The 21,878-nt window shown below is 39.8% G+C and overlaps 1 protein-coding gene across 1 annotated transcript; it reads right to left on the bottom strand.

Annotated features, from left to right (window-relative positions):
* Positions 1 to 4,542: 4,542 nt before the first annotated feature.
* smox (spermine oxidase) lies at positions 4,543 to 21,347 on the bottom strand. The gene is made up of 7 exons (XM_070828346.1): positions 21,256 to 21,347; positions 14,117 to 14,351; positions 12,367 to 12,593; positions 10,245 to 10,418; positions 7,646 to 8,390; positions 6,128 to 6,288; positions 4,543 to 5,026 (listed from the first exon to the last, which is right to left on the bottom strand). The coding sequence occupies exons 2-7, from the start codon at positions 14,322 to 14,324 to the stop codon at positions 4,874 to 4,876; spliced, it is 1,668 nt and encodes a 555-aa protein (XP_070684447.1). The 5' UTR covers positions 14,325 to 14,351; positions 21,256 to 21,347; the 3' UTR covers positions 4,543 to 4,873.
* Positions 21,348 to 21,878: the final 531 nt, after the last annotated feature.

The following is a 21,878-nucleotide window of genomic DNA, read 5'->3' on the forward strand; positions in this document are numbered from 1 at the left end:
AGTCCCTCTGTAGAGAGATGACATTAGATGATTTTTTCTTTCATTTGGGGAAACAAAACAATTGCAATTAAATGATTTACAAATATTAAGTCTTATTAGTATCTGTCAATGTGCAAATTTAACTCATTGGAAATTATTCACAAATGATTTGGCAATTACTTAATTGCCAAAGAGATACTTTTTAGATGATTAGTTCATCATAAGAATCCTAGAAGTCATAAAACGTCACTTGTAAAATGTGTCACGGATAGTAAACGTCTACCACTGGATATTAATGTCTTTGTTGGTCGTTTGACTGCAATTCTTTATGGTTAACCCTTTATAGGGCGCTCATTGAAATACTTAGAAATTCCAACCCTAGACCATTACTGGTGGTCATTACAAGACTTTTTTTCTTTTGGGAGTTTTAAAAAAAAAAATCTAATGTTATGGTGAAAATCAAGGTTTATGAAGTTACCATATATGGTTTCTTGCCGGTCTGTCATGTAGCCTGCTTGTCACTGATTGGCTTGGAGAAATCTCGTAGTTCTACTGCCTCATGGTGAGGCAAGGGGCGGTATTTTGAACTCCCACTTAAGTTACCAAATATGGTCCTCTGCCCGATAAAGGGTTAACTCCGAATAATGTCACATATAAATTGACAAGGGCCACCTGAAAGCTCCATAAAGTCCTGATTTTAAAACAGACATCATTTAAAACACTGTTTCCCTGCGTAATGATGTGTGTTTCACCAAAAGGGCGAAACAACAGATGACTTTACCTTCTGGTGGCAGCTGTAGTTGAATGGTTAAGCCCTCTGCAGCCTCTCGTGTTCCCCTGCTGGACCGGGACTCCTGCCAGAACTTTGTCCCCGTGTTTCCCTCTCTGCTGTCTGCTGTCCAACTGTCTGAGCGAAGGAGGAAGCTGAGTACAGAGAACACGGTCTTAGTTTCTGAGCTTTGTACACACTATAACAAAGAAACACAAGTTTCACAGCCCCAATAATCATTGTCTTTGTATTAATAATGATTAAAATGTTAATGCTGTGATTTGAAGTGATTATATGACAAAATGTCTGCAGCTCTGTGCAGGTTTTTTGCCTGTTTTAACTCACTTTTGCTTTTATGGTGTGTAAATACTGTACAACCAGCTTCTCTGCAGCACTTTGAGGCAGACATATGTTTGATATGTTGCCCATAACAACTTTATAAGGTGATAATATATCAGCACTGTGTTTCTCTAGTTAGTTGTCTGGTAGTTAACTCTTATTCGGGCACAGCTGTGTCTTTACTCAGAGCTCATGGGGGAAACTTTGTTGTGGCAAATCTTTGCAAATCTGCCATGAAATGTAAGATGAGCTCTGATTGGCTGTGAGATGAACTTGTTGGCAGGATCCGTGTTTCTGTGCCCAAGACACTTTGAGATGTCGGTGGGAGCCGAAGCTCTCGTTACATCTTAAAATGGATTACCAAAGTTTTACCACGACAAAGCACCAGAGAGCACCTAAACTAGTCGGCCACTCGTCATGTTTTTCAATAATATCATACTGCTAATCTTTTAGTCACACTCCTATTGTTAGTGCTATAGTCACTGCTAGTACGTTGGTTGCTGTTTGTGTTGTCTCTCTCTCTGTCTTTCTCTCTCTGTCCAACTTCCACCCAACGTGGACCCCTACAGAAGCCGCCCACATTGAGCCTGGGTCTGTTTGAGGTTTCCTCCCGTTAAAGGGGAGTTTTTCCTGCCACTGTTGCTCAATATAATATCTGATGCTTGCTCATGTGGGAATTCTTGAATCCTTAATTTTGAATTCCTGAATCGCTGGGTCTCTCTCTCTAATTAAAGGGTTTGGTCTAGACCTGCTCTTTATGGAAAGCGTCTTGAGATAACGCTGCTGTGAATTGGCGCTATATAAATAAAGATTGATTGATTGATTGATAGAAAAGACTTCAATAGAAAAGTTTGGTAACATCTTAATGACTGCATTGATTGACTGTATTTGTAAACTCTGCAATATATTAGATTGAAATATTTATGTATTTTTAAATCCTTTTTTAATCTGATCCGTTTAGTGCCCCAGTTAAATGAACTGTAACTGATTATAAACCTCTCTAGATTAAGATGATAAAAAGCATTCTCATATATTTTCCTAAAAGCCCCTTGAACCCACGCTGGTGTTTTCACTTGTGGTTGATTAGATCTCTGCTCACATAGAAGCTGGGCCGACTGACGCAGAGGACTGCGTGATCTTACCAAGCTTGATGTTCCTATAATGAAGAATGATGAGGGTGAACATTTGCTTCGCCTCTCATTTATTTAAATTAAAGCACGTACCACTGTTTCCTGTTTGTGTGCCATCTGACCTGACCTGAGTCTCAAATCCATAGTACATAATAATTCTACAGTACTACATACTACTCATCACAGTACTCTGTTTTAGCAGTTTATGTGTGGTGCTGGAAGTGTGACTTTGGAATATTTTCCTTGCTAATTAACTTCACATAGACAAATAGACATTATTTTTGAGACATTTTGAAAATGATTTAAGACATTTTTTGTTGTTTTTCAAGATCTCCCTGCAGCTGTTTTACCACCACAGAATTATTTTTTTTGCTTTTTTTCCAGCTGTTAGCAGCTCCTATATTGCCTTTGTCCATTACAGTGTTGGAGAGCGGTGTGCATCGACTGCACACTCAGAACAAGAGCGTATTTACAGTAATATGTATTCTGTGTGGTTTTAACTTTTCTACTGTGCTGCTGAGAATCAGTATATTCAGTATTGAGGATTTCTAGCACACGGGCCCCTTTTCATTTGACTTATGGCTAATGCTGTTGCATGTGTGCGAGTGTGGACTATGAGTGTGCAAGTACTTCATTTTTCAAACATTTTAAATGAAACATTTAAAACATGTTAAAGCACTGACTGTTTCTTTATTGCATATATATATATATATATATATATATATATAGTAGATATATAATTTTCTAAGTAAGACGTCTCCACATAATGGCATGTCACTCTCTGAAACGTTGCTCCTTCTGATGCTCCTTGATATTTATAGTTGACAGCATATCAGTTCTGTGTCCTTGGTGCATGTTTGACTTTGAATCACTTTGTCATTAGACTGCACTTAAGCTGTTTCTCATGAAAGGACATTTTCCCATTTGGAAATATATTCTCTATCCTCAAATTATTGCTACTTTTAATGGTTGCATGTTCTCTAGATTATAATAAATATTCCAGTGACTTCAAAACTGTCAGGAATTGTACTTGAACATTTTTCTGCTACCTTCTTCATGTACTCCACCACATGTGCCACATTTGTCTGATTGCTTGAGTAACTTTGTAGACTAACATTATGAATAATGAGTCTATTACAGTTAATGAAGTGAGGTTTTGAACTTTCACAATTTCAGTGCTGACAAAAATCTATTGACTCTGAAAGGGGCTTTCTACCCATTTCTTACGTAGTTAGAAGTTAGGTTTACTCATCTGTATAGACTGTATAAACTGTTGTCTTCTGTGGGTTTACAGAAGTCTGAGAATAACCCCGACATCAAGACATCAAGCTTATCTCAGCTTGGAAACCACACATTTAAACAGAAAGCCTGTGTTATAAACATGCGGTGTGAAGTTTGAAGGACATGGGCATTTCCCAGGCTGAGAGGGTCTAACAAATCTATTAATTAACTATTAAGTTACATTTTGAGGAAATGCAGGATCAAATGATTTTGGAGCTTAACCCACGCTGGGGACTGGAAATTAAGGTATATCTGCTTATTCTGTAGCTGTTTTGGCTTTCTTTGTAATAATCTTTTTACGTCTTTTTTCTTTCTCTGATCAGTTTCATGGCAAAGAGTGGTTTGGGAAGACAGAGGTTCCCTCTTACAGAGAAGCATTATGGGACAGAGATAAGGCCATGATCATTGATGGTCTTTTTATTTAGTAAATTTAAGGGAATCTAGGCCATTTTGTCACTGGTACATGTCAAATATAGTCTACATCACTAAGAATGAAGAACTATTGTAAAATATGTCAACATATCTAGATGAGAAAACCTGTTTTCTTGTAACTGTTTAAATCTGAAACAAGTGGCTAATTGGTAAGGAGGAAATCTGGGGACCAATTTCTGTTTTTTGATGTTAATTGAAACTTTCCCAGCTCTTTTCAGCCTCTGATCGTGTTTGTCACTAAAGAAGAGGATTAACACTGTTGTCCAACAGAAGTGAAGACTGGGTTGAGGTCTGTTCTGACACCATCTGTCACTTTGGCACAGTGTTGTGGCTTTGGAGCCTTTTTTTTTCCATGTGCACTCACTCTCTGCCTTCCTCCTCATAGATATAAAGGGATACCAAAATGATGATATTATGGAAACAGCTCGTCTGTGGTTGTACTTTCCTGGAAAATATTCATGAAGACAGAAATGGATGAGGAGGAGAAATCCGATGGATACCACTGGTGTGTTTAATATCTTAATGACTTGAGAAGAGCAACTGGTCTTGTTAGATGATGATAGAACCTTTATTTTGTTAAAACCTTCTCAATTTTTATTCATATTTCCATTATTATTGAAATAACATAACATTACGTACAGAAGGCACTTACAAAAACAAGTTAAATTACAGATGCTGTTATTATAAACATTAAATTACTGATTAAAAAAAACATAATGACAGAATGATAAAGACAATAAATGACAGCACCATTGGCAACTTTTGAACAGTACATAAAATTTAGCATGATTCGAATCTACAGTACAATAGAAACAATACTCATTTGTTATCAATGTAATAATGCCCGAGCTATGCTTTTAAGTATAACTTAATCATTAAGATAAAACGCTTAAAACTCAACAGTTTTGTAAATTTTTTTCACTAGTGAGAGGTTTGTTTTATTTTACATATTAGGCTTTGTGGTTTCAGCTCTGTGCAAGTCCTGGTACATCTCAGTTAGGCGAGTGGCCTCTCTCTGTCCTGACAGCAAAGCACCATGGGTAGTGGAATAGTATTTTCTGTGAGTGGCCTCTCCAGCGAACAGGACCTGTAGAGGCTGAAGAGGGGAGGGGGCGAAAAGGGAAAATGAGCACAGAGAAAGGAGAAAAGATTTTAGAGAAGAAAACCAGATTTATAACAAGATCTATCAGTCATTTTGACATATTTTTGGCTTCTCTTGCAGCACTTTTCCTATCTCCATCACTGATTATCTTGTTAGCGCCATTCATGTAGGAGGCTGCAGTAACTTTCCTGAGGGCTGAAGATTTCGGTTTGACAGGGCTGAAGGGCTGAAGGGCTGAAGGACTTCAGCGGAGGGCTCATGCCGTTCCTTCAGCTGTGTCAAGCAAGCACACAAACCCACCCTCTTACCCCCTTCACCCAGAACGCATCAGGTTTCATGGTCTAGACTGCTGGCCAAGAGTACAGATTCATAACTCCCCTGACACCAGCTGTATTTACTCTGCATGTGCTGCAATGTGACATGGTAGTGATGACACTGTCGCATTAGCCAGATGCGCTCAGAGTGTGTGCAGGGACTGTAAACAACCAAATGTACAGTCAGTAAAAATACTCCTACAATGAATATTGTTCTTCAAGGAATTATTAAAAAATATATATAAACAATATTTCAACAAACGTTGCTACGATAGAACTGTTATATGACTTCAAAATCATAGGAAGGTTTCTAGAAAGATTTATGTAATTATGTAAGATTTCAGAGACACTTTTCACTTGATAAACTTAAATAAAGACTAATGAGGATTCTGGTAATAAATGGATAATAAATCAGTTTTTAGCTGGCTTTAAATAGAGCAATTCTTTTGAGAAAATTCCACTCAAAATCAACAAATAAAGCTAAGCTAAGCTAAACTGAAATAAATACATTATAACATCTTCTTCTAATCTTCATCTTAATGTGAGCAGCTTACTCTGAGCAGTTCACAGTGCTTTCATATATTAACTGCACTTAACACCAAACAGTGTGCTGGACAAAATTGTATGCAACAAAATAATACAGTGCCAACACTACTAAAAAGGTGAGTAAAACAGCTTTCTGACACAATCTAACATTATGAGCTAATTATTTTCGGGGCTGCTGAATTGGATCATATGGTAGAGGTTTTTTTTATTATTGTGCAGTTTGTGGCTGTCTCACCGGAGCCTTGGTGCTGTTGGCATAAGGTAGTGGCATGGCCAGCCTTTCACAGTCCTCACCACTGGATCCCACCCTGGTGAAGGAGTAGGAGCCTCGGATGAAGGGGTTACTGCCCCAGGAGGAGCGCAGGACGCGCCAGGGCTTTGGAATGTCAGGGTTCCCTGTGGACACACGGACGGACAGACAGAGATTCAGTACAGATAGTAGAGGGCTAAATGGAGGGCCAGCAACGGGCTAATGACGATCACGTGCAGCCTGGTGTCTGGAAAATCCAGTACATCACAGAATCAAACCAGTTGCTGGTGGCGGCTGTGAGTTGAGGCCATTTACTGGGACATTCAATCTGCCGACGCTAATGAACTTGTGACCCTCTGTGAGTGAAGAGGCACCAGCGAGTCTATATGTAATTAAGCAACAGCTGAAGGGATTAAACCACATTGACCTAAATGAGGAATGCGTATGTGTGAGTCGCTCCTCTGTGTGATGTACAGTCTTGCATTTATAGGAAGTCCACCGACTTTTTCATTAAATGACAGTGTCTGTTTCTGTACTCAAACTGTGACCTAATTCTGAGGCAATCACTTTACAGAGTAATAATCTGAGCCATTTCTATCCGCACATTCCTAATCTGCTGCCAACCGACAAACAGTGAGTCAACCTACTACCATTAGATGAAACCTTTCACAATTTATGTTGCAATCACCCTTGAGCAGCTAAGTCTTCTTTTTTTTTCCCCCCCCTGAAAATTCCTTTGTTGCACAAGAAGTGAGGTGTTTTAGATGGCTGGTAGGATCAGCACTGAATAAGCCTCAGAGAAAATATAGGACCCACGCAATTTGGGTGAGTTTGTCACAAGAAAAAGAGGGGACTGATCGAATGTCGATTCAAGAGAAGGCCTCATCACGTCACCCAACACAAGATCAATTCTTCCTCTCTGTGTTTTGTTCATTTGTGGTGGTGACACCAGACTAGTTAGCTGCTGTTCACTGGAAGCAAAAGCACACATCTGTGTCATTCAGCTGTATTAGCTGTCAACCTTTTTGTCATGACAAAAGCTACATTACGTCACAACTGAAGCTTATGTAATTTTCTTTATATGAAACGACCCACCCCGAGTCACGGTTTGTATGAGTCATTGAGCTGACAGTCTCAGCCTTCCAAGGCTATTGTGTTTGTGTTGAGTTACTAATTGTTAGTGAAAGCTTAACTAGAATAGCGCTGGAATATGGAAGTTCATCTTGTCTGTTTTCTGTCAAAAACAAAATCCACAGTAGTCAGAATAATAAAAGCAGTGCTATCTTTTATAAAGACTATTTTGTCCTTAAGAGACAACATAAAACAGTCAAAAAAGCAAAATATCTCAATGTGGGAAGAAAGGATGAAGAAATAATGACAAGCAATCCTGTGTAGATATCAACCCACAGAACCCTCAAGAGCGTCTAAGCTGTAAACAGGATGTATGTTGGGTAAAAACTGCCTAAAGTGCACAGCTGTTTGCTTGTGTGCGTGCATCCTGACCTGTGAAGCGCCTCAGCAGCTCAGTGCAGGTCTCAGCCACCGTTTCATCATCACAGCGCTCCATGTACAGCGCTTCCTGCCCGCAGATCCAGCCGCTCAGCATATAGCCGTAGCGCTCAGGAGGGTAAAGGACGTCAAAGCTGCAGATCTTCTTGTACCACAGCTCCTCAGGGTAGACCAGCTGTTCTAGCTGCGCCTCATCCTCCCACACAAACTGGATGCTGTTGCACTCTGGGCTCCAGAAGGGCTCCTCAAACTCTAAAAATATCTTATCGGTGGTGCTGATACCCAGCTTCTCGATGGCAAGCACTTTGTCCTCAGGCAGAGAGGGGGAGAACATGGTCTCGCGGTTCTGCTTTAAGACGCCCAGAGAAGCCGTCACGATCACGTGGTCGGCTGGTATCCACTCCTCGTCCTCGCACTCCACGTAAATGGGGTGACCCAGGATCAGAGGGTCCTCATGAGGTTGGCAGCCGTGGTTGTTCTTATTGTGGTTGTTGTCCTGGTTGGTGTCGCTGCTCTTGGCAATCACCTCCTGATGGTGGGCTGAGTAGTTCCAGTGGATGGAGCGGACTGGTTTGCTAAGGCTGATGGTGCGGGAGGGTATGTCCTGGGCCAGGAGCTCCACGATCTTCATGAAACCTTCAGGAATGACGTAATGTGCACCAGGGATCTCTGTCCACTCACCAAACTCACTCAGAGACACCTCATCCATACTGGGAGAGCTGCTTTCACAGCTCTCCACCTGAAACAGGTGAACAGATCAACTGAGTTATATTTCCATATTTTGAGTCAACTCTCTACAACCATTGAATTCATAATGTAGCTATGTAGTAGTACAGCTTTAAGCAAATCAGCACGATTAAACTGGTTTAAATATGGGGACACATACATTTCATTAAGAGGACACCTACAGGTGGTGCGTTATTGAGAAGCAGAAATATGTTACAGCGTATGCCTCATTAAATAGTCAGCCAGCATGGTGGAGGTTACCCGGTGGCTACTGTGTCATAGTCTCTTCTCTGCTGCATTTCACAACATGTTCTGTTTCCTGTTTATTTGTGTGTGGGCGGCAGCGTATGGCAGAGCGCTCAAATGAATATAGAGCTCACATGAATATATTAAATGGCAACTAACACCGTATGCATGGTGCGAGTTCTACTATGTAGTGCCAAAAGGATTTGATCATTAATTCATTAGCCGATCAAAAGAAATTTAATTGATTTAAATTTTAATCATAGATTAATTATTAAAAGCAATACTTGGGGCTTGGGACACTTTATGAAATATACTTTATTCGCTCTCTGGCTCAGAGCAGTTGCCAGGTAACCAGCGGAGAATTCAAGAAATGATCGGCCATGACAGTCTGGCACATGAAATGGCGTATTGTTTTTCCAATTTTGATTTTGTATAGATTATATAAACAAGATATAATGTGTTAGTCTGTGAGTTTTAGAGATGCTGGTAGGCAGATTTTATAATTGTCTGACAGAGGCACAGTAGCTGTTTCCCCTTGTTTCCGATCTTTGCGCTACTCAAGCTAAGAGGCAGCTGGCTATAGCTTTATATTTACCATATAGACAAGAAAGTGTTTCCACAATTTCAAACTATTTCTAGTTTCTCTGATGTTGTTTAATCAAGCAAACATGCCAAATATGAGCAACTTTACAACTTTGCGACTTTTACACTGAATTACATCACATGATGATTATTAATCCAAAGCAACTTATAATATGTGCATTAAACCTAGTGAAATTGCATAAAAGTACATTCAATTCCTGACAAAAGCTGAAGTGTTTCAAGTGCTGTATTTTAGAAACAATAAGGAGAATAGAGAAAGTTTTTTTTTTATTTGTTTGATTCTTTAATTCTAAGGTCTCAATTGTGATCATTTGCTGCTCTTCTCTGCTATATATCATTGAAAATGCAATATGTTTTCATTTTGGACCATTTTCATTTTAAAAAAGTCATCTGAACATGATTGTCATCCTCACTGGTTGCATCCACATGATGATTAATTATTAAGATGTTTCCTTTCTGCATGTTTGCCTTTGTTTGTCACTGCACACTCATACCATGAACAGGATGTTTTAACATCATGTTCAGACGTGCTGTGCTTGAAATAACAAAAGCCCTAGCTTGGATATTTGTCACTGAATATCTACACGGTTAGGAGGAAGTAAATAAAATGTCATAATTACTATCTAATTAGCAAACCAACCTGTTTCTAATAACTGGCTAATTGTTGTCTTATTAACCTTAGCTATTAGTGCCAGCAGGCATATCTGCTATGACATTGATAGAGTGCACACGCACATACACACACACACGCACACCTATACTTTGATCTTTGTGAGGACCATCGCTGAGGTAATGCATTTCCCAGCCCCTTGCTCTAACCTAATGCCTAACTATTACAATTAAGTTAATTCTAGCCTTAACCTTAAACCAAGTCCTAACCCTATAACCATCCTTTGAAGTCGTGACTTTAAGCCTAAAGGTCCTGACTTCCCAAAAATGTCCTCACTTTGTGAGTCAAAAACTTGTTTTAGTCCTCTCTATGTAGCAAGTACAAGCACAGACACACACAGACACACACCTTGAGGTACTGTTGAAGCATGGACAGTTTGAGCTTCTTGGTGCTCTCAGAATCATCGGGATCCAACATGATCCTCTTGCGCACCACGTCCCGTGTAAAGACACCGACGCTGTTCTGGCTCTCAGCGCAAACTGGCTTCCCATTCTGGAAGAACTCCTGAGTCAGCTCGTACACCTAAAGTAGGATGAAAGGCAAGTGGTGGAGGTTATTCAGGAGGAAGAGAAAGGAGGAAGGATATAAAGCAAGCAGAGGAGGGTGAAAGAGGGAAGGAAAAGAAACCAGTTTAGTTCAGCTCAGAGCAGATCAGATCACTTGATTCTTGATTGTTGGCGCTACAACAGCAGCACCTTGTTAAGGAGAAGAAAGTAGAAAGTAGAACAAGAGACTAATAAGAAATGTTGTACTGGCAATATGCTACATAAATACTGTTTTGTGTTTGTTTATAAGTGTTTGTCTTGATATAAAAGTTGATAATACACAATTTCTTAGAAAGTAGAACCAGGTTGAAACAGTGCCAGTGATGTATTAACGTGTATCAAGTAAAAGCATAAACAGTATGAGTATGGATAACATTTACATCAACAAATAAAACCCTTAAATCCTTTAAATCCTTTAAAACCTTGCAGAACAAGTAAAGTGCGTCTTTAATGTATTTACTTTGAGTAGCGTGTTGTGTAAAGTGGAGTATTAGCTGAATACAATGTCATGGTAGGTTAAGGTTTAAGTTTTGGTATTATAACCCTTGATAATGAAACATAACTTGATGTAATTACTTACAGTGTTGTAGAATGTGTTGTGTTGTTTAGTAGTGCTGAAAGAATCAGTTGGTTAAATGATCATCAGAAAACTGGCCTCGGGTACTCAGGGCATAAATATTACCTGGCTTTCATAGTCTTCTGTGACAGTAAACTGTATATTTTGGGGTTTTGGGCCGTTGGTCAGATAAAGAGGTCACACTTTTTAAATATTGTCTTCCACTTTATAAACTAAACAGAATGTATAACAGCTGTATTGAGGTAAAGGCAGTAGCAGATAACAATTTTGTTTATGAAAGTCAGATTATAGAAAACGCTGCCCTCTGCTCTCTCAAAGCACAATGAGTCATCTTTATATAATGCTGGCCTTGAATTTGAGCAGTGTGAAAGGAAGGCACAGGAGATACTGTGGTCCTCATCACTCAGTCAGGGCTGAGTGACATCACAAAGAGTGACAAAGGTGAAGTGAGACTGAAGCATGTCTCATTTGGTTTTCTCTTTTTATTATGCCAGTTTTTGAGAAGCACATCCTGGAGACTGCAGGCTTTACGCTCAAGTCAGTTTTACTTATACATACTCCAAAACAGAGAGAGCCTCACAATCTATACAACATACAAGGAAAGCACAATGAGGATTTTTATAGGCTGAAAGAAAACTGGAGGAAGATTGACAAGATGACTGCTGATGACGAGGCGAAATGTAGCAGAGGCAAGAAAAACCTCCAGTTTTTAGGATGCCAAAACTGCCCCAGTGTCCCTGAAGGTGTTAAGACAATTTATCACAAGAACACAGCATAGGCAGGTTATTTTGGACCAGGAGGTCAGGAGACCATGCAGAAAACCAAGATGTACAAAGGTTAATGAAAACAAAATGCCTTCCTTGTGTTCTATACCTCCCCTCTGTAACTGCTTTCCCAGACATGACCTACTTTCACTATAATAAACATGCTTTAACAGGGGCAGCTACAGAGCACAGAGCTGATAACTGGACAAATGAAAAGGACCATTTATTCTTAAATTCGGCAAGCTTTTGGCAGACTATTTGCTGCTTCACTAAAAAATATCTGAAGATATATGTAATAGTGTTGCCATGGATGTTAGGAGTTTCTTGGTGCATCATTTTGTGCAAATGGCCAGAGTTTCCGCAGATAAAAAATATGTTCGGGAACATAATTTAAAATTAAGTTTTGTAGGTTTGAACACTATTTCCTGTTGAATATTAGTTTATTAGTTTATTATTTATTAACTTACATGCACTTGTTAGGCAGGCTGAACAGGAAGTATTCCTCTGCTGTTGTTCTTGCATACATCCATCTGTGCACGTAAGTGTGAATTCATGTGTGTACCTGTGCGCATGTGTCCCCTCACCTCGTTGTACAGGTCACTGAACTCCTCCACCAGGTCCTTGGGGATCCTCTTTCCGACGTTGGTCTGGTAATGAGCCACCCCGTTCTTGGTGTACAGGCTGATGCGTCCCACACTCCTCTCTGAGTCTGTGGTGTGCTCCAGCAGCCCGTTGTCCTCTGCCAGGTGGTACACTGGGTTCCCATTGGCTCCATGGATCCAGGTGGCTCCAAGCTCCAAAGTTGCTTTTCCTACAAAATAAAAAAAGCAACACAGGTCAGTGTGAGTTTAATAAAAACACGCCAAAGAGAGAAATGGTTAAAGGTTTCTGTGATTACATAATATCTGGGCACATTAACATGCATTTACATAATAGATGCAGTTATCCATCCGCATGACTCACGGTTGTACATTTAACAGTGTAGTATGAGTGAGACACATACACATGACCTCTTTTGAGAACGTACAGTATCAGCCGTGCATCAGCACCACAAGCAGATGCTGTTCCCTACTTGTTTGTTCTTGCCATTCGAAAAGAATTTATCATGATGGAAATCAGTGGCAGGCAACCTTCTCTGGCTTAAGACCGAGACAGAGTTTGCGGTTCAGACGCCTTTGTTGGGAAAATCTACCAGCACCACTCAAGCAGAACAAATGAAAAGCACCATTATTTTTCTTGGGACGAGACATGCATCTCTTCATGACTAATGAAGGAAACAAAGCTGATTGCGTAAATGTATTTCTTTGCTAATTTCTTAGCAAATATGAACAGTATTTACTAATTTTTCTGAGAGAATGTGACTTTTGACCTTTGATCTATATTTCAAATAATGTAAAATTAACTTAACTGAATTAACTTCAGAAGATTTCTTGTTCATAAATCAGCAATGTCTGTGTAATGCAAATTTCTGATGTTGAAACATGTATCTTTGTGCAGTATCAGCTGTTTTATGAGAATCAGCCATTGAACAATTCAGTTTTTGACATTTTAGTAATATGTACTGTAAAAAGAAACTTATTACAGAAAATTATTACCATAAACCCACATATTAATGGTCTTAAAGTAGTTGTTTAACTACTCTCGTGCCTGTATATTGAATATGCTGCTACAGCCAGGAAAGAGTTAGCAACTTGGAAGACAAAGATTGGAAACAAGGGGAACGTCTGGCCCGGCTCTGTCCAGACGTAACAAAATCTGTCTACAAGCACCTTTAAAGCTCACTAATAATCCATCATATGTCATTTGTGCTCAAATCAAAGTTTAAATGACACGTTGTAGTTCTACAGGGAGTTATTACTGTACTTGGATATCATTGACTTCCTGGAGGCTACCTGTTTCCCACTGGTTCCAGTGTTTATGCTAAGCTATCCTCAGACTTCACTGCCATATTTGGTATCAATCCTCTACAAGAAAGCAAATGAGCATCATTTCCAAAATATTTTAAAACTTAAAGTTCCACTGATGCATTATTTGTTACCACTTTGTTCTTCTTTTATAAGATGACGTTTAGGACATCTGAGTTAAAATAATGCACATAGCTATAAACGGTTTTAGACATTTAGATATGGGTTGGTGAGGGAGGCAAATCTGTGATAAGCCATGAAACTAAAAAGGTGGAGGAAAGACAATTTCAGTGCAGTATGTACCAAATAACTGTGTTGCACTTAGGGTATATAAAACTAACTGATCTTACACAGTTAGTGTGTTTTTACAGCCCTAGTAGTTATGGTGCTGCTGTTAAAAAAACAGGTAAACAGAGATGCATCCACTCACCGAGCTGAACACTTTGAACTCTCCCGCCGATGTGGTCTGACGCCTCTAGGACAGTGACATCCGTGAAGCCGTTTTTCAGTAGGACCTTAGTTGCAGCAAGGCCGGCCAGGCCAGCACCAATCACTACTATTCGAGGCTGCCGATGAGTGCGTAGGCCGCTACTAAGAGGATCATCAGTGCTATCTGAGGAAATTTCACAACTTTGCATGCCGTCCAAGCTGCTCTTCGATGGAGTCTGAGGACAAATTAAAGAAGAGGACCAAAGTTTAAAATGGCGCCACTGTAACACTGAGTGTGCAGGTGACAGATGCTCATACAGCAGAAGATAAAAAAAGAAAACTAAAATGACACATTACATATCATAACATATTAATAATTAAATATCTTGAAATAGTTAACTCTTGACAGCAAACATTGATCAGGGGAATCATACTCTTCCTCTTCACCCTGTACACATCAGACTTCAGATATGCTACGGACAGTTGTCACCTCCAGAAGTTCTCCAACGACACTGCCATCGTGGGATGTGTGTCAGAGGGGAACGACTGTGAATACAGGACGGTCATCACGGACTTTGTCGACTGGTGTGAACAGAACAACCTCCTACTCAACGCCAGCAAGACGAAAGAGATGGTGGTCGACTTCCACAGGAAACCCTCCATCACTGCACCAGTGAACATCCAGGGACTTGATATCGAGAGAGTGAGGACATACAAGTACCTGGGTGTTCACCTTAATAACAAACTGGACTGGACAGACAACGCTGACTCTCTCTATAAGAGGGGTCAGAGTCGACTATACCTGCTGAGGAGGCTAGGATCCTTTGGAGTGAGCAGACCACTCCTGAGGACCTTCTTCGAGACTGTGGTGGCATCTGTGGTCTCATATGCAGTGGTGTGCTGGGGAGGAGGGTGTTCTGAGCGGGACAAGAACAGGCTCAACAGACTGATAAAGAGAGCCAGCTCAGTCTGTGGCCACCCCCTGGACTCCATAGAGGTGGTGGGAGAGAGGAGGACCTTGTCCAAACTGTCCTCCATCATGGACAACGCCTCACACCCTCTGCATCAGACTGTAGGGGCCTTAAGCAGCTCCTTCAGTGACAGACTGATACACCCTAAATGTAAGAAGGAGCGCTTCCGCAGGTCCTTCATTCCGACTGCAGTCAGACTGTATAATGCTGCATTATAGTCTGCTGCACCAACCACAAACACAACCACTACCACCACCTATGCACTTTACTACTATTATTATTACATAAACTGTGCAATAATTCACATCCCATTCCACCTCACCCTGTTATTGTTTTTTTTGTAATTATCGTGCATATAATTGTTTCTTTGTGTATATAGGTTTTTCCTCTGTATATATTATATCGTTGCTATTTAATTTTCTATTTCTTTTAACTGTGTGCTTTTGTCTGTCCCCTTTGAGCTGCTGTAACAGCAAACTTTCCCCACTGAGGGATCAATAAACGCTATCTAATCTGTGCAGCATGTGAGTCAGCAGTATGTTATCTTGTATGCCCTCTTATTATTATTATTATTATTATTATTTATATCCCATATAAAATACACATTGTGTAATAACTTATCTACATGATAATAATTTGTGCATGTGATATGAACACATTTTCACTGAGACTGTGAAAACTGTTGGGAGTGAAGTCTGTGGATTACCCAGAGAGTAACACAGGCACTACACTGTCAAATGTTTAAGTGCTATATTTCAGTGCTGTGAGCCCCACACACAAAATAATTACATCCAGAGTAATGGGTTGACAACTCAGAGACAGCTCTCTTAAAATTAGGCATGACTAGACACCACAAGAGACAAGTGAATAAAGATCATAATTGTAATGAACTGATCCTTTAACAATGAAATGAGGCTGATACACCTATTGTTCTGGTGCAGATAATTTGGCTTTCTTTGGAGCTTTTGTCTGTTTTAATGTTTTAATGTTTCTTTGTGTCTTGTTTTTATTGTGTTTTATGTCCCCGTAAAGCACTTTGTATTGCCTTGTGTCTGAATGGTGCTAAATGAATAAAATGGCCTTGCCTTGTGCTGCTGATTAAGTGCTGACTACACAGATCTGTTTTATACCTGATACATGTTATTAGCATTGCCCCCAATATAGCCCTCATTTACAGCTGCATTTATAACTGATTAACTTTAATTAAGGGTCTTTTTCCATGACATGCTTACACTGTTCTGTCTACCCGCTATCTATCCCGTTGTATGACACTGTTTATTGAGCATATGGCGTAATTGGAACGTCTATTACTTCTATCAGAGAACACACCATATACAAATATGTCTTTCCCTAATTATATTGGTCAGGGACACTAACATTCAGAGCGAAGAATGCACAAGTGCCTTTATTATCCCAGTGCACAAGCCCGCTTGCTGTGAATGCATGGACAGCTGTGCATGAGAACACAGTGGGAGTGTATTCAGAAGACATTCCTCTTAACCCAGTAGAGAAATTTACAAAAGCATAACCAGTTAGTGGCAGTTTTAAATAGAAGATACTGTTATAACTGCTATCTGGGAGCTTTTAATATGAAATAGGTCTGGGTTTTTTTTCCAGTTCTGACTAGTCCTATATCAAGTCCTCTGAGGTAAGACGGAGATAACCTGTTGTTACACAATACGCACACTCACACATGCACACACATACTTCCTACTTTGTTACCACAGCAACACTGGACACATGGCAGCATATATGATACGATGTAGAAAATACACATTGAGTCTCCCTCACAGGTTGAGGTCACACATAAGAAAGAATTCAGTTAATGTGGATATCAAGCTCATTTTTGTGGTACACATGCGCCCTTAATCTTCCTCTCATTGGCCAGAACTCAACAAGTTCATACGATGTGGACACTAAATTGAAGACAGTGGCCAGCTTCACTTTGTTTTTTTAGCCTGGATTCAAATTCGATGTTTGAGACACTGTTTAAAGCAAGCTGTCAATCTTCTACTCAGCTGGAGGAGTCACGTGATCATAGTTCACAAAGGCAGTCAGAGAGGAAACCTCTGGCCAGCTGTGCAAGAAAAGATGTGTGCGGATAAAGAATGCTGATTTTAGAGCTAGATTGTGGTGTCAAACTAAAGAGGACATATCAAAGATTTCTGTAAATCTCTTTAACTTCTTCATCTTGAACACTGATGTCCGACACAGATGTGGATCAGACCTTCTACTGTAGACGGGTCAGTAGCACACGACATCTGATCTGATTTCACGACCCTCATCCTGAATGTGGCACAGATTTACTGAACAGGGTTTCCATTACAAGTGGCGATATGACAGTATACTGTATATGGAGAAACAACATATTTCATCTTGTTTATATGTGTTGATAACTCGACTGACAAATTCCTCAGCCATTTTAACAGTTATTTATTTAAACAACTTGTCAATTGATTTACTGTATCCATATCACATAATCTACAGTCTGTTGCACTTATTAAACAGAATTATGTCTTTGTATGTATCAAATAAAGCCAAGTTTCAGTTCTCGCTGTGCCTTTCTCTGAAACTAATCTCAGCCTTCATTGCTTTGCATAAAATCTCACATTGCGCACACAGAAAACACAGTTTAACAACGATGTTAATCATCACTTGGATTCACCCGAAACCTCATCGCAATGTCAACATGAATAGGCTCATTCTTAGGCTCCAAAAACAGTAAAGGGTGATGCTCATTACACTTTATATTTTTGTAAGAATAAAGTAATAGATGTATCATCTACACCACCAGCAAACCTCCAACACAAAGCTTTTCTGTGATTGTTGAGTATATGTTAATAGAATCTGTGGTCATGAATTGAGGCTAGCATCTTTGTTTCCTATGCGGCTACATGTGCAGTTTGTTAAACAATAGACGTTAGAAATTATGGTTTCTTTTGAGTAGGAGTTTTCAGTGCTTTCAGTAATACAACTACTGCTCTTCTATATTCCACAGCTGGCAGAGATGAGGGTCGCAGGAGGATGCTTTTTTGTGGGAAACAGCAAATGCGGACAACACATCTGACAAAAGGGGGACGCAGAGGTAGATGGAATTGTTGTTTGCTGTAAAATACTGTGTTTGTTGTATTTTGATGGTGGTTTTGTTGTTGCATTTATTTGCTTTTTGCTAAATACAATGGCATATTTTCCCAGTAACTGTTGACAACCTGGGCTGTGAGGTTTATTGCATATAGATGTGAATATCTGTATAAGTAAAAAGGTTGTGCAACTGTTAGACTATGAATTACAATGGTTTTATAACCCACGGCCGATCAAATCGATTCTGATGAAACGTCCAATAAGCAAATGTTCTTTTGCTAATAGAGAAAATATATACATATGGTGTGAAAGTGTTTCCTGCCAGGAGAGCCCAGGGGGCAGCTGCCTAACACACACTTTTCCCCAGCAAACCTTTTAGCAACAAACAGCAATTTGGGACTATTTGAATCAGAGGCACATTTGCTTCCTGAATTGTAAAATACAGAAATCCTGATTTTTATCTTTAAGATCTCTAAGCTAAATTCCTGCTCATCTGACTATTTTCATGTGGTGCACTTGTATTTTGGGTGTACATATTTGGATAAATGATTCACTCTCTTTTTTATTTGATATTGACATTATCTTGACATGGACAAGTATCATAATAGGTATGGACGTATATTTTTATATATATTTATATATATTTAGATTGTTAATATGGTGGTGTTCAACAGTATGATCAAAAGGGGTCGAAATAACAGCAACACTTGCAGTAGATGGAACTACGGGGACCAGCATAAAACCCATAGTGCTGTGTTAGTAATGCTAAATGCTATCTGCTAAATATGTTGCTGGAGTTGATGGATGAAAAAGCAGGTTTAGGCTTCAGGAGACAACAACATCTTTGCATCCTCTTAATAGGAAAACTGATGATGGCTTTTAATATTCAGTGTTCACTCACAATGTTTCTGTCAATCTTGGGCTTGACCTATGAAATAAAAGCCACTCTAAAGGCCATTCTATAACTATGTAGGAAACACCAATATTAAATGAATGATTGATCTATTTTATAGACAGCGTTTGATCACTTCACACACTGGCCTCTCTGGCAGATTGCGCATTCCTCCCTGGTTGCTTGTACATCCACAGCTGGTTAATGGACTCGCCACATGCCGCCACTCCATGTTTTACCGCACCAGACAGATTAACATGTGGGCCGGGCTTGGGTATATAGGGTAGGGCGGAGTGAGAAGGGAGGGAGGGATGGAGTGAGGGAGGGAGGGGGCTACCACTGACCTAGAAATGGCTATGTACAGAATAGTGCATCTGCTGGTGGCCTTTTCGGAAAAAAAAAGGGCCAACCTCATGCAGGATTCACTTAAATGTCTGTTGTCTTTACTGATTTCCGCTCTCCTTTAATTGTGGACATCGCTCTTTCCAGCTGTGACAACACTCACATCTGCCTTTTCCTTCATCAGTCCCATGTGAGTATTTCAATGCTAGCAAACATTTCTACACCCCTACATCAAAACAAAAATGTAGTGCAGTATAGTCCGGGGGCATCGTGCCGAACACTAGACATTCCACACTTCTCTCCCAGCTATGATTTTCCCAAGCTGGGATGATGGACAAACACACACACACACACACACACACACACACACACACACACACACACACACAAACACACTCCACCGCTGTGCTACTGTACACCACACTGGATGTTGCCCTGGTGCAGATAAAGAGTGTCCAGAGACTATTGTAGTATTCCCGAAAATACACACAAGTTACAGAGGTGCAGACTCAGAGAACAGTCTAGCACACAATGATGGCAGGCAAACTATCACAGCAGAGAGAGATGATAGAGAAAATAAACTAAAATAAGACAAATAAAACAAATGAAACAAACAAGAATTTAATGGAGAAAAAGAAACCACATCGTTGAAATAAATGTAGGCACCACGTCTTAATAAAACGCCTTTTGTAAAGAGATTATAAATTGTGAGAAACTGCTTTACTGGGAGTTAAAAATCATTTATTGATGCTCCATAAATCCATTATGAGACACTCATAAGTGCAACTTTTGGGCTGCCATGGTGTACACATTCTGCTTGGATGGTTTAACCGCTTGGAGCAAAATCTATTTCTGTTAATAACTTGTTAACATTTATACGTGCACACTTTATGTGTTTAAACACCTTTATGAATGGTTTCATAACATTCATAAGTGCAGGCTTATTAGAAAGCCAGAAACCAGTGACACAGCAAGGGTAAACAGCAGCTAAAGGAATTTTTCTTGACCTAACCTGACCTTTCTTGATCTTTTATTTGTAGATGATATCTGATCTGTAAGGCATTTGCAAATGATGTATTGACCATTAACGCAGCTTAAAGTTACAGCTTAAAACCTTAAAAAGGTGGTTTATTTAAGAAGTGGTACCAAAATATGAATAATGACAAGAAAACAACAGCTTTAACCAGAAAAGGGAGCCAGAGAAGAGAGAAAAAAGAGGACATAAAACAGACAGCCCCTGTAAATTAAAGTGTCTGATCCTCTCCATGTCTGTGTCACGCTATATGCTGCCTTGAGGGGAAACTCAGCTGTATGGGAAAAGCCTTTGCTGCCACGTATAAGCTGTGATGCCAAAGTGGCAGCAGATACAAAGCAAAAAAAAAAACTTCAGTGTTTGAAACTTCGCTGAGTTATTCTGACTGATTGTCTCTGGAGGACAACACGTTGAGGAGACAGCAACATATTAAAGCGGACAAACGGAGCGAAAAAAAAAAACATAAATCCACCTTGTTCCAGGCAGTGAAGAGCAGCCTGTCCCGTTAACCACACACACACACACACACACACACACACACACAGACCTACAATACATCAGTGTGACTAACATTTGATCTGCCGGCGCTGTGGTTACACGGGTTGTTTTTGCGCAGCGTTTTTCTTTCTTATCAACACAAACAACTGAGTGACATTTATTCTAATGTATCTACACCGCGCTGACAACTACAGTAGATCAGCTGTTCTCAGTGTTTTCAGCGATATCTCCTGATACAGCCTATTCTTTTCAATCACAGCACTCACCATCACTGTTCAATAACAAGTCTGTCAGATGTGTTTTTTGGTAAGGCAGCTGGTTACCTGACTCTCTTGGTCTTCAGCTTTTAAACCTCTGAGTGCTCCGCTTTCCTTTGTGCCGTTTTTCCCTCAGACCGGCTCCGCTTTGTATTTATGCCTGGAAACCAGAAGCAGCCAGTTTTCCCGTGGCCGCCGCCTCCTCATCAAATAAACATGAGCAGCCGTGACGACAAGGACCAGCCCTCCACTGAGTAAGCCTGCTATCACACACACACACACACACACACACACACACACGTACATCCTATACCGGAAAGATGACTGTACCTACAAACTATTCGTTTTACAGTTTAAATACACACATTACATCATCCTCATCATCGTCAAATGTAAATCCAAACTCACCGTGTGTATGTGTGTGTGTGTATATGTATATCCATATATCCAACCAGAGAGGTAAAAGTGAAACACTGCTAGATATTCTTAATAAGTAATAAGTTATTTTTATTGTTCTGGTTACCTGTAGCCATTGGGATCTTTTTACCCATTAAAATGGTTATATTAGAACGTAAGAATACTGTGCTCCATTATAAGTAAAGTAAAGTCTTTCATTCAAAATTTTTCCGAAATTGAAGTACAGGCATGTCAGTGATAAGTGCTTAAATCATCTAAAATATAGTGTTGTA

The sequence above is a fragment of the Pempheris klunzingeri genome, chromosome 3 (genome assembly GCF_042242105.1).
Source record: "Pempheris klunzingeri isolate RE-2024b chromosome 3, fPemKlu1.hap1, whole genome shotgun sequence".
Taxonomy (NCBI): domain Eukaryota; kingdom Metazoa; phylum Chordata; class Actinopteri; order Acropomatiformes; family Pempheridae; genus Pempheris; species Pempheris klunzingeri.

Coding starts and splice junctions, on each gene's coding strand:
- smox (XM_070828346.1), bottom strand. CDS start 14,324: ATGCAAAGTTGTGAAATTTCCTCAGATAGCACTGATGATCCTCTTAGT. Junction 6,289..7,645: donor GCTGCTGAGGCGCTTCACAG/GTCAGGATGCAC, acceptor GTGTGTCCACAG/GGAACCCTGACATTCCAAAG. Junction 5,027..6,127: donor CCAACAGCACCAAGGCTCCG/GTGAGACAGCCA, acceptor TCCCCTCTTCAG/CCTCTACAGGTCCTGTTCGC.